At 43.1% G+C, this 19157-nt stretch overlaps 1 protein-coding gene across 1 annotated transcript in view; it reads right to left on the bottom strand.

The window, feature by feature from the left end:
• PELI2 (pellino E3 ubiquitin protein ligase family member 2) overlaps positions 1–13375 on the bottom strand; it is a 197701-nt gene extending 184326 nt beyond the window's left edge. The window contains exon 1 of the mRNA XM_004370889.2: positions 13034–13375. Within this exon, the coding sequence (XP_004370946.1) occupies positions 13034–13110 (77 nt within the window). The 5' untranslated portion in view covers positions 13111–13375. The remainder of the gene's footprint in view (positions 1–13033) is intronic.
• Positions 13376–19157: the final 5782 nt, after the last annotated feature.

The following is a 19157-nucleotide window of genomic DNA, read 5'->3' as shown; positions in this document are numbered from 1 at the left end:
AAACTCACTGGATGTCTCTTAGTTCCTCCTCAAGCTCCCAATATGCCTTCAGGCACACGGCATTCCCCCTGGTAACACTCTGCTAACTCCTACTCACCCTTTCCATCTCACCTTAAATGGAATCCTTCCTTCCCCACACAAACTAGTTTTGTCCCCACGGAAAAAAATCAAAAACCAAACCCACTGCCATCGAGTCGATTCCGACTCATATAGTGACCCTACAGGACAGAATAGAACTGCCCCATAGAGTTTCCTAGGAGCAGCTGGTGGATTCGAACTGATGACCTTTTGGTTAGCAGCCGTAGCTCTTAACCACTGTGCTTCTTGACAACACTCTGCCAAGTTTAATCTGTCGAAAGGCCTTCTTTCCTGATAGACTATAAGCTCTGAAGGCAGGGACCACTCTGTTGATATCCACTGTATCCATAGCGTAAGTATTTGTTGACTAGCTGATAACACTCCAACCTAACTTTCAACTTCATCTCCTTCCCTGAACACTTCAGCCTCTAGCCAAGTCCCTCAAGTTCCAAAAATCCCACGCTTTCACCCCTAATGCTTCCTAAGCCTAGAACACCCTCCCTCACTCTATCAAAATTCAGGTCACCCTTCAAAACTCTGCTCAAAGGCCATCTCCTCTAGGAAATCTTTCCCAATCTCCCAGCAATACTCAGGCTTCTAACCTTCACCCTGCTGGAAAGACAAGCGTCACAGAGCAATACAGATCTACCTTCAACCCAGGCTCTGCCACTGACGGGGTGAGTGACCTTGGACACGTCACTAAGGTGGAACCTCATTTCCCAAATACAGTAAGTGCCCAGGTTAAGAACATCCGACATAAGGACAACTCACACTTAAGAATGGATTTGAGTTAAATACAATGGCCCGTATACTTTACTGCAAGAAAAGGCTTGAAGCCTTTTCAATAATTTAAAAGCTGCACGTGCAGCAAGTGAAGGTGACTGTGATGAAGAATTCGATTAACTGACGCTAAACTAGAACCACATATACCTGTTCTGACTTACCTACAAATTCGACTTAAAGACAGACCTAGGAACCGATCTTGTTCGTAACCCGGCAATGCCTGTAATAAAATCCAATTCCTGGGGTTGATAAAGTAAAACCTAACAGGACCTGACACACAGAGCACCTGGTAAATACCAGCTCCCTCCAACCACCCTTCCTCTACACCATGCATGATTCATTGCTAATTTATCTGTCTTGCCCTTTAGACTGTATGCCCTGGATGGCATTTCCTTAGGTGGGTGCCACCACCCCAGTCCTCTAACATGAAATCATCATCATCATCATCATCAAAAGAAAAACAATAACAATAACCTAACACAATGTGAGTGGTTAATGTTCAGTATGTATGTTTAGATAGCGTTTAATTTTTAGTATATACAGTTGATCCCATTTTTGATACGCCCATACAGAATATCATGACTTCGAACCTGTTCATTCCGGTTCGACCTCCTGCTGAAAATTTGCATTTCTAACAATTTCCCAAGAAGTTATAGATAAGAAGGTGATTATGAGGTGGTAACAGGTGGATTCTATGCCTGCAGTTCTCACCACCGTGCATACTGTGCAGGTGGTTGGCAGGTATGGCTGTTCTCACACACCATCTAACTTTCTACAGAGACTGTACTGGCTCAGAGTACCAGTCCACCCTAGCCAGACTGTACCATGCCAAAGCAATCTTCTGCTTTTGCTTGCTCCTTAACCAGTATATAATCGGTGTCTGTGGTGGGGAGGAGTCTTGTAAAGTATTTCAGGAACTGTGCTTCCTTCTTACTGCTGAGTCACAGACAGGTACAACTGATATCAATGAGCTTTTCATCCAGTCATTTTACCACCCAACTGCAGTGTTAAAACATTTTTCTGGTCCATTCATCACCCTGTACCTGCAGGGTGCTAGTATAGATTACCTCTGCAACTCAAATCTCTGCTCTATTATTTCACATCAAGTGACCTTTAAAAGGCTGAAAATCTGTGCCATGCATTAGCTGTCCTTGGTTAAGGCTGCTTATGTCTGAGTTTACCAGAAGCATGGTGTTCAGCTAAGCTGAGCCATTCTTCAACTGCCATGCTGTCAACAAATTTCAGGAGATGATACTGATTACAGAGATTAAAAAATGCAAAGCGAACCGTAAATGACTTATATATCATAAAGTTATTCCACAAATGCTTTTGTTAGCTAAGTTTTTCAGACGATGGGCTATTTAATTTTGGGAATAACTCATCCAAAAGGCTGAAACTGTACTTATTAAAATAATCAATAATATGAAAGAAAGAAAAACCACCCAACAAAAACTGAGTGAATTTATTTTGTATTTGTTTGTCAAATCTAAACTGAACTATATGAAAAGGAGACATCGTGGCGTTTCAGTTACCTATTGCTGTGTAACAAACCACCCCAAAACGCAGTAGCTTAAAACCACCACCACCATTTACTGGATCACAGTTCTTTAATTTGGGCAAGGCTTGGTGGGAACAGCTCATCTCTGCTCCATGTGGTACTAACTGGGCAGACCGATGGGCTGAAGGATCCAGGATGGCTTCATTCACACTGCTGCCTCAGCTAGAGTGGCTAGGATGGCTGGGAACTGGCCAGGCCTCTTTCTCTCTCCTTTTGTAATCTCTTATACATCAGAGCCACTCTCTCCAGCAAGGCAGTCAGCCTTATGTATATGGCAGATGCCTTCAAAGAGGATAAAAACAGAAGCTACAACACCCCTCTACCATCCACTGTCAGTCTGTCATACTGTGGTGGCTTGCATGTTGCTGTGATGCTGGAAGTTATGCCACTGGTATTTCACATTCCATCAGGGTCACGCATGGTAAGTAGGTTTCAGCAGAGCTTTCAGACTAAGACAGACTAGGAAGACCCAGTGATCTACTTCTGAAAATTACTCAATGAAAACTCTATGAATCACAACAGAATACTGTGCGATATAGTGCTGGATGATGAGTCCCCTGGGTTGGAAGGCACTCAAGATATACACTGGCCACAATAATGGACTAAACATACCAACAATCATGAATATGGTGCAGGACAGGGCAACACTTCATTCTGTTGTACATGGGGCTACCATGAGTCAGAACCACCTAGAGGGCAACTAACAACACAATACCCCTTAAGGTAACACCCAAAACTAACACATTCAGCTACTTAAAGCAAATCAAAGAACCAGCCAAGATTTAAGGGGATAAAAACTTCACCTCCTGATGGGAAGTCCAGCACAGGAATACAAGGAGTAGGAGGACTACTGCTGACCATATGTGAAGAGTTCTCTGAGTTCCCTGAGTTCTCTTAGTTGATCACCAACTGACTGCATGACCTTGGAGAAGTCAGGCCATCTCTACGCTGCCCCCAATAACATAGTCTTTTAGTACAATTCTTTCATTGGGTGGTTTAAAAGGTCGAACACCTAAATCCTTACTAAGTAAAAAAAGTTCAAGAATGTGGAAAACTATCTTGAGAAGTATAAACAGCTGACAAACACCAGTTATGTATCTGTACTATAACTCTCTTGTATACTTTCAGCTATATAGCAAAAATACAGATTCTATTCTGAATTCTACCCAAGAAAATATAGTAACAAAAGCACCCAAACCATAACATAATCTTATGTACTACAGCAAGGATCCAGTCTGCATAATTTTCTGGGCTCTGATGTGAAAGCACACTCCCTTTTGTGTCGATGATCCTTTTGCAGAAACGGCCTTTCCTCGGGGTAGTAAATTAATAAACCAATAAATAAGCAAGCGTTCCAGAATAGCCTAATTGCATGCCCATCACAAGTTCTGATTATAATTAAGAGTGATCTACAACTGTGTAGGAGCCCTGGTGGCACAAGGGTGTAGCACTCAGCAGCTAACCAAAAGGTTGATGGTTCAAACCCAAGAGCAGCTCCACAGGAGAAAGACCTGGAGATCTGCTCTGTAAAGATTACAGCCTAGAAAACCCTATGGGGCAGTTCTACTCTGTCACATTGGGTTGCTATGAGTCGGAATCAACTACAACTGCCTGCTTTGGTTTGATTCTGTTAAAACAATACTAATCAGAATGAAAGTACAAAGCCTGAAATAATGATTTCTTATCCTAAAAACAGATTCTGCATGAGCAGAAAAGCAGGGAACAAATGGAGTTAAGTGTTTTAGAGTGGGAAGCATTATGCGGATGGCTGGAAATAAAACCTCAATAGAGAATGACTTGCAATAGCCTTAAACCTGCTGCCGAAAATACCCCTGATGAATATTTATTAGGTTTGTCATCCAAGAGGCTTGTATTCCATAGTATTTCCAGCCATCATTAACAGGCATTAATGACCACAGCCTTTCAACGCAACCGTAGCCCACTGCAATGCAGCTCAGAGCAGCTGATGGAATCGAAACAGATGGCCTGCTTCCCTTCAAGGCAGAACTTTCTGCAGGTGACAAAGTGATGGCCGGGTGACTGACAAAAAGAAAAACAAACAGAAGTTGAAACTGGAATATCTGGTATCAGCGAAGTACACGTGTAGTGTCTCAGGGAGACTTTAACTTGGGCCCTAAAGGTTGGTACGATTGTTTTTACAAAACTGCAGCAAAGCTACAAAGTCAGCGTGTTCCTTCCAAATCGAGGAGGTGAGGAACTGAGCCCCTGCAACTTCTGTGTCAAGTGGGGCACCAGATGTGTCACAGAAATCCACCCCTTCAAGACACTCAGCGAGGGCCTACTGTGTACCAGGCGAGATTTGTTCAGCTCTCCAGGGTGGATGGAAGTCGTGGCTCCTGCCCTCAAGGGGCAAACTCTGAGGAAAGACCAGACAGTTTCAATGAACTCTGGTAGAATGCAATTACCATCCCGAGCACGTGGCAAGCAGCACAGCAGACAGAAGCATGTTTATGTCTAGGGATGCTAAATGTATGTCCTTATGTGTGTTTACACTTCTTTTCTCTTTGGGAAACTGTTTACATACTTTGCCTCCTTAACAAATGGAATACTCAGTAACCCTCTGGCGCAAGAGCAGAATCCACTCAAGGTGGCTTAAGCAAATATATGTATATATATAGAACATTGGAAAAGGTGGAGGCTCTCAAATGAAACAGGATTATTTTCTTTAAAAAGCTTTTCCTGATTATTCTAAAAGGCCCCCCACCCCTTATCCCTAGCACTTTATCCTGCCAGTCCCCCAACCCCTGCCCACCTAATCACACTCCCTCCCCCTCCCCACGCTTATCCTGCTCCATTTTCTTCAGAGCCCTCTGCGAAATTTATCTATTTGTTTGCTTGCTCCTTTGCCACTGCCTATCTCTCCCATTAAAAGGTAAGCTCTGCATTGGCAGGGAAGTTGGTTGTCATTTGCTATTGTAGCCCAGTGCCCAGAGCAGTGCTGGTACTCAATACATATTTTCCTGAATCATTCAACGAATGGTTAACCACACAGAACTCGGGGCAAGGGATGCAACCAAGACTCACAAGCACGGGAACCAGAAACTGGAACAAGACAGCTGCGCTCACTTTCTGCCGAAGTGCTTTCTCCACTCCCATTTCACTGCTGAAGACTCTGCTACAGTTTCCCACGCCCTTAGGATAAAGTACAAAACCCTTCCAAGATCTACCCCCATCAACTTCCCCAACCTCATCTCTCCCATTATTGAGTTTAACCACTCTTCTCCAGCCACCCAGGGCTTTTCTTAGCTCTTCAAAGGAGCCATATGCACTCACCTCTGGGTCTGAGGAGCATTGTGTATCCTCTCTTAGAGCACTCTTTCCCTTCCACCTCCACCTGGCCATCCTCTTCTCATCCTGGCGCGGGGCTGGGTGACCCTGCTAATGTGTTCTCCATTATAGTGTACACTCTGTGAATTGCTTTTATCTCCCCAACTGGGCTGTAATCTCCACAATGACAGGGACCTTATCTGTCTTGTTCATTACTGCATCCTTTAGCGCCGAGGCCAGCACCTGACACACAGTAGATGCTTAATTATTTGAGGAATAAATAAATGAACCGTATGTCGGCAGTGGTTGTTCTCTAAGGGGCTGTGACAATAAGAGACAGGCTACGGGTTATGCACAATTTATGAGGGCACAGGACAGTCTGCTTTGTCCACACTGTACTCCTGTTCCTGGAAGAGCAGACACCCAACAAATATTTGTTGAATGAATAAATTCCTGGCTTGCCTGACATAACTCCACCCCTTTCTCTCCCACTAGAGAAAACATACTCAGAATGCAAGTGAGTGAAAAACGGCATTATTAAAGGAACATCTCTGAATCATCTGAACGATCCACATGGTACTACCTGTCACAACTTACTGGCCACACACCTCAAAACTGACCATCACAGGTGCAGAGGTTGAGAGAGTGGTTCAGAACAGGTGATTTAGACAAAGCTTTGAAATATGAAGCACTTCCTGCTCTTATTTTATTTTCCAGAAGATGAAAGTGACAATAAGCATAATAAGAACTTAATTAATGGAATCATTTGTACCTTCACTTTTCTTTTTATAAAATAGATTTCTGCACACACCAGGAGAACCCTTTAATTAAATCAAAAGATGCTAGAAATTCCTTTTCACAGTTGTGTGTCTTCCATACCAATAAGGTACACCAATTCATTGCTGCCTCCATTCAACAGCCAAACTACAGCCCTACACACTCCAGGGAGGGCCCCATTGCTGATCCCAGCAGAGGAGACACAAACACCCTATCTCAATGTGACCAGACTAGTCTCCCTTAAACACAGCAACTGGTATGCTTTTGTTTATTTGATCTTCCATGTGTTTCATCTTTTAAGTAAAATATGTTTGGTAAAGTTGCTGAGACCTGGATCCACCTGGCTTTACTTTTGTCTACACAAAGCATCCCCAAATATTGGTCACGTGATGAAATACAACCAAAAATGAAAAGCCCTAATGAAGGTTTCAGACTTGGTGTGTTAAAGAGAAACAAATCTGAGAAAGCCAGATTAGAAACCACAAAGCAGCCCAGACAGCCACATACTCCAAACGAGGCTAAAGTTAGTAAAGGAAAATATAGCAACCCAAAGCCACTAACATCATGGCCCTTAATAGACTATGGAGTTGGACACTCCAAAACACAAACAGATCTGAGCTCTTCAGATCACCCAACACACTGAGTGACAGTAAAGAGTTTGTTTTATTTTAAAAAAAAAAGTTCAAAGACCCGTTAATCTATAAAGGATACTCATGTTTGATATCTTTGAGCCTAAATCAGAGAGGAGGATGAGAAAAGAAAAAGCGCTAGGGACTATTTTAAGGTAACTTATTACTACCAAGGGGAGGAGAACTCAAGGCAAAGTGCCAAGGTTAAAACTAAAAAAAAGTACCGTATTTTTACGGAAATAATGCATGCGTTCTACGTGTTTTTGCCAACCTCGCAACCGCCCCCTCACTATTTTTGTAAGCAAGCTATGCCGTGCGCTATATGTAAGTGTGTTATTTGCAAAAAATACAATGTATAGAAGTTGGGAGGTGTTTTTTTGTCTTTTTTTTAAAATAAAGACCATAAACTCTTCAAGCAAGAGTCTTCTTTGTCTTATCTGAGAATATGACGACATCCAAAGGAAAAAGGGCCAGTATTCCCTGACCTTGCATTTGTAGACCTTGATCAGTTTCCACTAATTAAAATACTTCTTTTTTCAGCCATGTTTATAATCTTTTTTTGTGCCAAGGATCCTTCAGTCAGTCTGGTGATGTCCATAGAGCCTTTCTCAGAAAAGTGCTTTTAAATGCATCAAATAAAATACAAAGGACTACAAGCGAAATCAGTTACACTTACTTGTCAAAATAGTTTTTAAACTGTGATATAATAATACATATCATTGTTGTTACTGTTAGTTGTTGCCATCAAGTTGGCTCCAACTAATGGAAAACAAAGCCATATATATAATACACATATTTTTGTAATAATACATTAAATAATGAAATACAACAGCAGGTCTAATAACTACTACAATTTCAAAGCAGTGATGAGCATAAATGGTATTCTGAGATATCAGCACAACTGTAATGTGATACGAAAACATCTATAATTTTTATTAGCCACAAAGTCACAGGTACTGTTAATTGCTACTGTGATTCTTTGTCTACACTTATAATTGAGTGAAATGCTAAATTTCAGTTTGAGTATAGTAAAAATAAAGATAGATGTTTTTTCCCCATTCAAGTGTAAAGAGTCCCTTGAATTCCATCTGTAGGCCCTAAGTTAAGAACCCTTAGTTGAGAGAACCAATAAAAATACATTTTGTGAAACATCAAATGAACATTTAAAAAAAAAACAAAAACATTGCCATCGAGTTGATTCCAACTCATAGTGACCCTATAAGACAGAGGAGAACTGCCCCACAGGGTTTCCAAGGAACGGCTGGTGGATTTGAACTGCCGACTTTTAGTTAGCAGCCGAAGCTCTTAACCACTACACCACCAGGACTCCCAGATGAAAATAAACCCTTGCAAAATGCATTATCCATTCAACTGTGAGCTGAGGGGAGCTAAGAGAGTAAGCGGTATTTTTCCAAAAACCTCGATGGGCCATTAGTGAGCAGAGCCATACACTTCCTATTGAATCCAGAAATAGTGTCCAGCACCTCTCATACAAGTTACAAAGAAACTGAGGATTTGAGGAAGTGATGGGCTCTGCTCCGAAGTAGGGAAACCGTCTACCATGAGTCCAGGGATAGAGCTCATGCTCCCAGCTCAGCCTGGATCAAGTATAAACTTAGCAAATCTCCTTCCTTCCTGGCGCTGCAATTTCTTAATCAGTAAAATAAAGGGATGAACATGTACCATGATCTCTTCTATAATCAGATTTATCTCCTCTTTGTGCTGGTTATTTCAACCTACTTAGCTTAATTTCAAGGAGCCCTGGTGGTACAGTGGTTAGGAACTCAGCTGCTAACCGAAAGGCAGGTGGTTCAAACCCACCAGCTGCTCCATGGGAGAAAGATGTGGCAGTCTGCTTCCACAGATTTACAGACTTGGAAATTCTATGGGGCAGTTCTAAACGGTCCTATAGGGTCACTAATTCAGCTTAACTTTCAAAAATATCATTGCCTTTATGTTGTGGGGTTGTTAACCAATGCCATAAAACAACATGTGTACTACCGTTTCATGAGAAACTATTTGTTCTGTAAGCCTTCACCTGAAGTACAATAAAAAATTTTTTTTAAAAAAAGGAAAACACCTCAAAAAAAAAAATATATCACTGCCTTTCTCAACCTTGGAACAGAAAGTTTTATCAAATTCGAATGTTCTCACATACAACCTAACACCACTGGGTCAAATATATGTGCACAATTAAAACTTAAAAAAAAAAAAAAGCAAAAACAAAAAACCTCAGCCTGCTTTGCACCTACCTCGAGAAACCAAATAACCCGTTACCATGGAGTCGATTCCGACTCAGAGACCCTACAGGACAGAGTAGAACTGCCCCACAGGGTTTCCAAAAAGTGGCTGGTGGATTCAAACTGCCGACCTTTTGGTCAGCAGCTGTACCTCTTAACTACTACACCACCAGGGCTCCACATACCTACTTCATAAAAATCAATCACGGCATTGGCCTTTTCTGCTGTTAAAACACAGTAAGCATTCCCATTTGAATTCTGCCACCATCCCCTTAATAATATGCAAAGTCAACAAACGCCAGGCTACTTAGAATATGTTAATTATATACTTTTCCACATTAGATCCAATGAATAGTATTACAGAGTGTAGACTTGGGAGGGCCCTTCAAGACCACCTAATCCAATCACATTTTGCTACTGGTAAAGAAACAGAGACAGAGTAAGGGATAAAATCACAAAGCTAGTGGGAAAGAGAGGAATCTGAATCTAGGTCTCCTGACTGTAAGTTCATGCTCTTCCCACTACACTGAACTATGCCTCCCAATCCCGTCACTCATGTCCAACTATAAAATCTTAGTGAAATTAAAATTGACAGCAGAAAAGACCCGGAAGTTATACCAGTCATGTTCTCTACCTTCAATTAAATAATGGGCACAACATAGAGTTGTAACTGATACAATAACTAGTCACTAACCTGCCAAGAAAGTGATGACCTTACCAAAACTCTTAACTACTTGCCATTCTCTTAAATACATGTAACACGTGAAAAGATGCAGAAATATTTGTATATGGATGCAAACATATAACAGCTCTTCATTCTGCTCTGCAGGATATCCTAGTACCATTTTACTATGAAATTTGGAAGTAGGGGGGAAAAAGTCACACAATAGTAAAAAGTATTGTGTTTCATAAGCAAAAGCTTCTATGAATATCAGCGATTTGACATTTTTAGACATTAAGAATAATTTTATCAGTAAGAAAACCTGCTAGGAATTATCTACCAATATTTACATCCTACATGATCAGGCATGCAAAGTTAATGTTAATTTTATTTGATTTATATTGTTTTAAGAAGAAGGGCACTGTGTCAAGTCCTAAGGGTGGGATATGGATTAATAAGGGTCTCCTTAAAGTCTACCTAGCAAATCACTATTTTACTTACATTCCTCAATGTGTTCAATATTGCTAAAGGGTCAGAAGCCTACTCTCAAAATAAGAACAAGACTACAATTCTTCTCAAGTATTTGAAAACCAGACTAGGATGTTCTCAGCAGTCTTGCCTCAACTCACATTTCACCTCTTCAGAAAGACGTTCCCTGACCACCTAACTGAACAAAGCAATACCAAGCTAAAGCAGTCACTCTAAGTTAACCAACTTTTTTCTAACACTTGGCAAAAACTGTCATTTATTATTCATTTGTTTACGTGTTTATTTCAATTCATGCCTGTTACTCCACGCCAAAATGAAAGTTCCTTGTTCACTGCTGGATCCCCAATGCCAAACTGTGCTGATACATAGTAGGTGCACAAATAACTGAAGAGTGCCTCGCCCAAAATACTAAGGCAAGTGCCAACTATATCATACACTGTTTCTTCTGGAAAAGCACAGGTAAAGGACAGAGCACATGCAATTGGCAATGTATTTACACAGCCTATTTTAAAGTAAAGCCTCTGATACTAGGACAATCCAGAGTATAAATCCTTTCCATGGCTTCGGAATGCCCTGCACTTCCAGCTATGAACACAAAACCTCTCCAGGCCCACTCACAAGCTGCTTTTCTGAAACATCTCAACAATGATTTCCTCAAAAGGAAATAATGAAATCAAGTTCTGGCATAAGTTAATCTTTCAAGTCAGGTTCACAGTGTTAAACATACTTTGAAGTCAGCCACACAAACAAAACCAAACCCTACAAAATTAGATTGTGCTGAGGTTACATAAGACAGACTAAGCTTCAGCTTTTTTCCTGCCGTTCCTCCCTCCTTCCAAGGAACCCTGACATTTGTCTTTTAAGTGCAATTCTGACGCTGGTGAGAAAAATGGTCATCTGCACACCATCTTCAAAACAGGTAATGAGATGTCTAAAACCCTGGTGGCGAAGTAGTTAAGAGTTTGGCTGCTAACCAAAAGGTCAGCAGTTCGAATCCATCAGGCGCTCCTTGGAAACCCTATGGGGCAGTTCTACTCTGTCCTAGAGGGTCACTATGAGTCGGGATCGACTCGACGGCAATTTTAATAATACTCCACTTAATGCTACAGCAAGAAAGCGAGGAAGAGTTGAAAACTGAGTTGTACTGCGTTTCGAAGTTTTTCTTAAATATTCTTCCCTCTCTTTAAAATTATCTGTAAGTCGGCACTTAGTTCAAGGTACTCCGCTATCAAAACACTTTTTTCAAAGTCTCCTTAGTTTTTCCATGCCAATGACTCCTCATACGTGTGCTCAGCCTACCTATCAGCACCAATGATATTATGAATGCAGGTCTTTCAAAACAGCAGGATAAACGCGCCGGTTCCCATGAGCAACACATCCAAAGAAAAAATAATCCTTTCTCCACCAATGTTAAACCTAAGGTGCTCCTTCTCCAGAGTTTCCTGCCTAACCCCCCTTCCCATTCCACTGCCCTTTCATTGCCCACTTTATCTTCCTTTAATCTGACGAAGCCTCTCTCCTGGCTTATTAAGGATAAACAGAAATGTCACAATGAAACTCAGGAAGTAGATGAAGTCTCTAATTGCTGCCGTTTAACGATTATAGGTAATCACTATCTTCAAAATGTAGTTTTCACAAGAGCAGAGGGAGCCGAGGCGGGTGAAGCTGCCGAGCTCCCCCGCGCTGTCCCCGTCGCCGGCAGGGCATCTGTGAGGCCGCGGCTCACGACACAGGGACGCGACGGGATGTGGTTCCGCGCTTCAGTCCCCAGGCCCAGTCCCTCCCCCACCAGGACACTCCCGGAGGGAAGAGGCTGAGGGCCGACCGGCCCGCTGGGTCACAGACAGTTCACTGCCACCATAACAATATGCAAACCGCTGCCCGCAGACGACCGCCTCGCGAATCCGTCGGCCCAAGGCGGCCGGAGCCCGCAGCGCCGTGCGCGGAGTCCCGAGCTCACAGTCCGCGGGGCAGAGGGCGCTGGGGGCCGAGCGGGCCTCGAAGCTTCACGAAGTGGGGGGTCTCCTCCTAGACCGCGAGGTGGCCGCGACGGCGGCGCCTCACCCCGGGCGCCTGCCTGCCCTCACCGGCGCGGGCGGGCGGGACGCAGCGCGCGGGGAAGTCGCACCCTCTCCCCGGTGGTGCGGCCCAGAACCCTGTCCCCGCTCGCTGCGCGCCGCGGACACTCAGTCGCCCAAGTCCCCGCCGCCGCCGATGCTGTCCCCGCCGCCGAGGTCTCCCCCGCCGCCTCGCCGGCTGCGCTCCGCCACTTCCTCCGCCGCCTCCCTCCGCGCGGACCGGGAATCCCGGCGCCCGCCGGAGCGCCACCCGCGCGCGCTTATCGGGCGCATCCCGCCACCGCCATCCCGTCCTTCCGAGCTGCTCCCGCAGCCCCAACAAACCGGCTGTCCCTAGAGAGCGTCCGGCCACCCCAGCTGGCCGGTCCAGGGATGCGGGCGCGCGGCGGCCACCCCAGCCCGGGGCGCTCGCCGCCCGCCCCGCTACCGGAGGTCGGGTCCCCCAGACTCACCCCAGGACCACCAGCTCCCCGTATTTCACTGGCTCCTTATTGGGGGCGCAATGCTCCTCCTGGTCGGGGGAAAACATGGAGACCCGCTCGGCCGCTGCCGCCGCCTCCACTGCGATCCCCGCCGAGTCCGCGCCGCCGCTACAATCCCATCCCGAGAACGGGGTGAGCGCGCCGGGGAAGGGCACGGCGGCGAACGGGGCGTGGGGCGGCCAGTCCCGCGGCTGCTCCGTCGTGGCTGCGGGTCTGCCCCACTGGGCTCCCGGGAGCTCCGCGCGCTGCGGCCGCCCCGAGCCAGACCTGGCAACAAATAGGACCGGGCAGCACAGGGACCTGCCCGCGCCGAGCGCCGCCGCCGGATCCCCGCGAAAAGGAGGGAGGAAGAGGGAGAGGAGGAGGGGCAGGGAGGGGGAGGGGCGGGGGCAGGCCCGCATACCACCCCGCCGCGCGCGGGCAGGTGGGAGCCGGCCGCCTCCACGGAGCAGTCCCACCGCCCCCGACCCGAGGGGTGCCCCCTCTCCCGGCGCGTGGGGCCGTCCGCGCCCGCTCCCCGCCCCCACTTCGGGCCCGGCGGTGGATCGGCTCCTGTGTTATGTAAACATAGAGTAAAAGGAAAGAGAAGTTCTTAAAGGGGCAGCTCTATTTTTTTTTTTTTTTTTTTTTGCTTCATTCCCCTAACTTTCAGCGCGTTGTCCTCATTGCTCACCGCAGAGTTCCCCAGCCGCTGAAGGTTGCGCAGGTGATTCCAAAGTGCAGCCGTCAAGATTCTCAAGCCCAGCTTATGTTTCTCGGGTTTCGTGAGATGGAAATAAAGAACTTCCTCTCTGGTATAAGCGCATTTGGCTTTCCAGTGTCGCTGTGTCGCGTCATACCTTTGTAGGTGTAGCACACACGCACCAGGGGGCCTCCTCTTCCCAAACCAAGTTCTTCAAAGCTTGCGGACATCTAGAAGCTTAGAGAGCTCTGCTAATTACTAGTGTTAGAAGCACTTGGAGGACCCACTCAATAATACAGAGGGAAGCTACCCGGTTTGTCGTCAGCAGAGTTCCACATGGTTTCTACAAAACAAAATGAAGGGTGTTTTGTTTGTGTGTTTATTTTATCCATACTCTTATGAGCTTTAACCACAGCTTTTTTCAATCTCCTAAGAAATTTAAGAGGCAATTGCCTGGGTGGACTTTTTGGTGAATAAATGGTCCGTTATCACCATGATCTTATCAATGCACTGTGTGTATTTTTTATGCTTTTCTAAATAGTTACTACTATGACTTTAAAATATTTTAGGGTATAGCAGTTTTACTGTCTTGTTTTTCATCATCCAAGATTTTATTGTTTTAACAGTTATTAAGCACTCATAAGATTCTAGAAACTACACATTATTGCCAGTCACTGCCTCTCAAGACTGTTAAAATATTTAAACAAATAAATACTGCAAAAGACATTCTAAGTATAAACAGTGACTGGCTATGACCCTAAGTAAAGGGCTCCAAAAAAAGTAATTGTGCCTGTAACCTCCCATTCTGCTGTTCAACACCCTTGGTGTAACATTCTCTGACAAGTTATTAACTGCAGTGACACCTTGCTTCAGGTATTTCTGCTTCAGTCAGTAACTGTTTTTGTTATTAATTGGGACTTTAGAAATACATAAATATTTCAAAGTAACTAAAGCCACGCCATTGGTAAACAAAAAATAAAATTTTACTAAACAATCAGCTTATTTCACCTAATTATAGAAATTCTATATTTCAAATGAATACCACTGTTCTGTATACTGTAAATATTCCGTATATTTTTGTATATATATTCTGCTATGATTTTAACCAACAATCTTTCACTGAAGGGTTGAATTCTTTCTCATCACTAGTGTCTTGGTGGGAATTTCTGCTAGCTAATGTCTGCATCTACTCTGTGTTCCTACTTACCATATACATGAGTGACTTACAAAGATCTATCAGAATCATGCTACATAAGCAGTCCCCTGTTATTATAGTACCTGGCTTTGTCATCCTGTCTTCTCTAGGCCTATTCTGTTGCTGCTACTGCTCTCTAGGCCACAATTACCTACCTCCTTCCTCCTCTGTTGGCATGCTGTGCTTTTACGCTTCACATTACAACGTTCTGGCTCCATTTCCTCCTTGCTGTGCTCTGCATCTGCTCTTAGGAGGATGGAAACAAACATTTATTAACCTCCTACTAAGTTCCAAACATGACACTGAGTTTCCCATGAGATGCCCCGGTCTTCCAAGGGCCTCCATTCTAGCTAACTGCCTGTAGGAGCCCCTGACTTTTGGAGGCGCATCCCTCCCTCATGACTTTCCCAGCACATCTCTGAACATATTTATAGTGCTTAATCAGGTCTGTGTTTGAGTTACTTAAAGAAAGTACTGTTTCAAGTCAGTTTTTGTGCCAATGGAGGCTTTTTTTTATCCTAGGCAGCTCAGAGCTAGATCTGTTTTGTGAATCACTCTTGAACCCCAGAAGTCCAGCTGGTAAGAGCAGTTCTGTTGATCAGGGTCAGGAATACACACAGGGGCCAGACATGGAAACCCAAATGAGCAAATAGGCTGAGTAAGGACTGTGGCAAATTGGTGAATCTGTGCCACCTAAGGCAGCATCTGCCACTCCGCCTCCAGCTGATTGTTGCTGTGTGACAATGCCAGCTCACTGTTGCTAGATTTAATTTCTAAGCTAAACCAGAAATCCTGATTTTTATGCCAAATCTCCCAATTTTTAATTGCGGCAACTCATTCAAGCTTTCTCTTTTTCTTTAAACATAGTATGGGTCCATCAAAGGGCCCAAGGACCCCAAATTTGCTTTCTGTGACTTCAAGGAAACATATGTGAGTGAAGGTAAAAGAACACTTCTCTAGTGTGATCAAATGGCAAGGCTTGGAGGAAGGCAGGGAGGTGGGGAGTAAACTTGACCCTCTCAGAAAATTGGGGTTTGTGTCCCTAAAGAAAGGCTTGCACCTTTCTCTATCCCTCCCTTTTCTATGTTCATACCATATCAGAATTATCAGCTCACAACTTAAACCAATTAGAACATCACCCTACCGTCTCTGGCTAATACTAGGAATTTGATCGTAACATGAATTTATCCCTTCTTGAATTGAATTGTTTTTAACTAAAAACAGGCTGGTGGGACAATCTGGCTGTGCCATCTGCCACCCCCACTGAAAGCCACGGTGGGTTTGTCTGACCTGGCCGCCAGGACAGACCCTCCTCTCCCTGCTTGCCTTTCCATTTACGTCCCCCTAACCACTCTCTTGAAGAGGATGACCCATCCACAGCATCCCAGAGGGATTTGATGCCATTCCTTGGGCTACCAGAGCCATATGTTTATTACGCAAATAAATAATGCAAAGCTTTTGCTTGATTTCTCTCTCTGCTCTGTCTACCTCTTTTAAGTTAAAATTAAATGATTTCGTGAAAAAGTTCATGTTTGTTTTAACCATACTTTAAATAAAATCCGTCAAATACCTTCCAGTACTTCTAGAACAGAGAGTCCAATTTTTGATCAGTCTACATTCTGTCTTATATCTTTATGCTGCAAAAAAATAAACAGTAAGAAGACACTTTTAAAATATGTTTGGGCAAGCTGATGAGGACATTTTTCATGAAACCTTAGATTACATTCAGTTTTTAAATCATATCTTTTTTTTCTGATTGGAAGAGTAATACAAGTTTTTTATCAAAATGTGGAAAACATAAAAAAATTTTTTTTAAAATCTTGTTTTAAATCATCCATAATCTCATTACCCAGTACCAACTCTAGGTATCATTTTTGTATATTTCCTTCATCTTTTTAATTTTTTGACAGAGTTGTAACAATCACCTTTTATGCAGTTTATTATCCTGCCTTTCTCCACTTAATATTATATTGTGAGCTGTTTCCTCTTGTCATTAAAACTTCGTAAGCTTTTTTTGCTGGTTTATCATATGTATCAAAATTTATTAACCATTCACCTGGTATGGGATATTTGGAAGATTTCTAATTTTTGCCCTTATAAATAATAGCATATTTACATTTGTTAATACTGTATGAGAACAGATTCCTACAAGTGAAATCACTGCATCAAAGGGCATAAACATTTTTAAGACTTTGTGATGCATATTTCCAAACATTTTTCAAAACGGTTGTGCCTGCCAATTTGTACTGTAACTAGCAGTGAATGAATAGCCTGCCTCAGGGAACTCTTGCCAGCATTTTTAAATCTTTCCTAATTTGACAGGTGATAATTTTTTATTTGCATTTCTTTGATTGCTATTGTAAGGTGCATTCACTTTTTTAACAACCAAGTGGTTGGGTCAGTAAAATCTTAGGTCTTTGTCAAATAAACTACTTTCAAGCAGGATCTACTTTACCAGGATCTGTGCAGTTGATTTACTGTATCTAAGTGAGTTATTAAATATTTATTCATGTTATTTTCCAATTTGTTAGTTTCAGACAATCCAGTGATTTTTTTTCTCATTCTGTAAACGATGTTTTAGTTATTTTAGTAGGTAATACATACAGACGGTAGAGTCACTGAGTGGTGCAAACGATTAAGCACTCAACTACGAACAGAAAGGTTGGCAGTTTGAACCCACTCAGAAGTGCCTTGGAAGAAAAGTCTGGTGATCCACTTCCAAAAGGTTACAACCTTGAAAACCCTATGGAGAACAGTTCTACTCTGCACAGACAGAGTCACCATGAGTTAGAATCAACTCAACGGCAACTGGTTTGGTTTGTCTATGTACAAACAGTAAGCAATTTAAACAATACAAAAGAGTGAGAAATGTCGTAATCCCACTTTTGTCCTACAGGGTCTCCTTCCCTAGTGGAAACTACTGCTATCGATTTCTTGTGTATTTTTCCAGTGATAGTCTGTGCATGTGTTTGTGTACATAATCTTTAAGAAAATACACAGAAATGGTAACACACTATACACATGATTTTGTACTTAGCTTTTTTTTCATTTAACAAGGAGACCAGGGAAGGTCTCTTCAAGGAGGTCACTGAGCAGATAACTGAATGATAAAATGTAGTCACCTGTGCGAGATATGAGTGACCAATGTTCCATACAGAGGGCACAACAATTCAAAATGCCCTTGAGTAGGAATGAGCTTGGTGCATAATAGGAACAGAAAAAAACCCGTGTTGTTGAAGCTTACTAAATGAGCAAGAAAGGGGTGCAAGATAAAGTTGGAGAGGCAGGCAGGACCAGATCATATAAGGCCTTGAGAGTAGTGATGTAAATAGTCTTCCTCTGTTTGATATTGCAAGTCACTTGACAGTTGGGTATGTTGTTGAAACAATACAAAAAAAATCATCTAACAATTTTACCTACATAGATATCATGAGAGACTATAAAATGGTTTGCTGAAATCAAGATGCACTTGTTAGAAGATACATAATAAATGATTTTTAAATAAGGAATTCATTGTTCCTTTCTTAGCTCAAGGCCAGAGTTACTGCAAACAGTGAGGAGAACTTGTAACAGTGAGATATTCCTGGAAGAAGGCCTCCCTACTCATTCACCACTGACAGAGCAACTGAAGGAAAGAGGTTAAGCTGAGGCACTAGAAAGGCATCCTAATAGAGTGGAGACAGGGCTGAATTAGCACCACCCAATCTCTTTATCAGGAGCCCTGGTGGCACAGTGGTTAAGATATTGGCTGCTAACCAAAAGGTCGGCTAGTTCAAATTCACCAGCCGCTCCTTGGAAACCCTATGGGGCAGTTCTACCCTGTCCTACAGGGTCGCTGTTAATCGGAATCGACTCAACGGCAATAGGTTTGGTTTCAATCTCTTTATGCCTTAGTTATCCTATCTGTGAAATAGGAATAATAATTTCCTGCCAATATTATCCCACAAGGTATTTGAGGAAATCAAATGAGGCAATGCATGTGACAATAACTTGTGTACTGCAAAATATTTGAACGTGTTCAGTGTTACCACTTTGAATAAAACTACTGGAAGAATACTGTGGGAGGGACGATGAGGAAATATTAAATATGAACAAAGCAATAAAAGTGTGTTAAAGGCTTCCTTATTTGTTTTGTGCTGTCCTATAATGCTTAGTAAGTTTGATAAATATTTATTTAGGACCTATTATGTTCAAGGCAGGAGTCCCTGGCTTGGGGC

Source organism: Trichechus manatus, unplaced genomic scaffold (genome assembly GCF_000243295.1).
Source record: "Trichechus manatus latirostris isolate Lorelei unplaced genomic scaffold, TriManLat1.0 scaffold00010, whole genome shotgun sequence".
In the NCBI taxonomy this organism is placed as follows: domain Eukaryota; kingdom Metazoa; phylum Chordata; class Mammalia; order Sirenia; family Trichechidae; genus Trichechus; species Trichechus manatus.
Note: the sequence above shows the minus strand (reverse complement) of the source record. Positions and strands in the feature narration are given on the sequence as shown.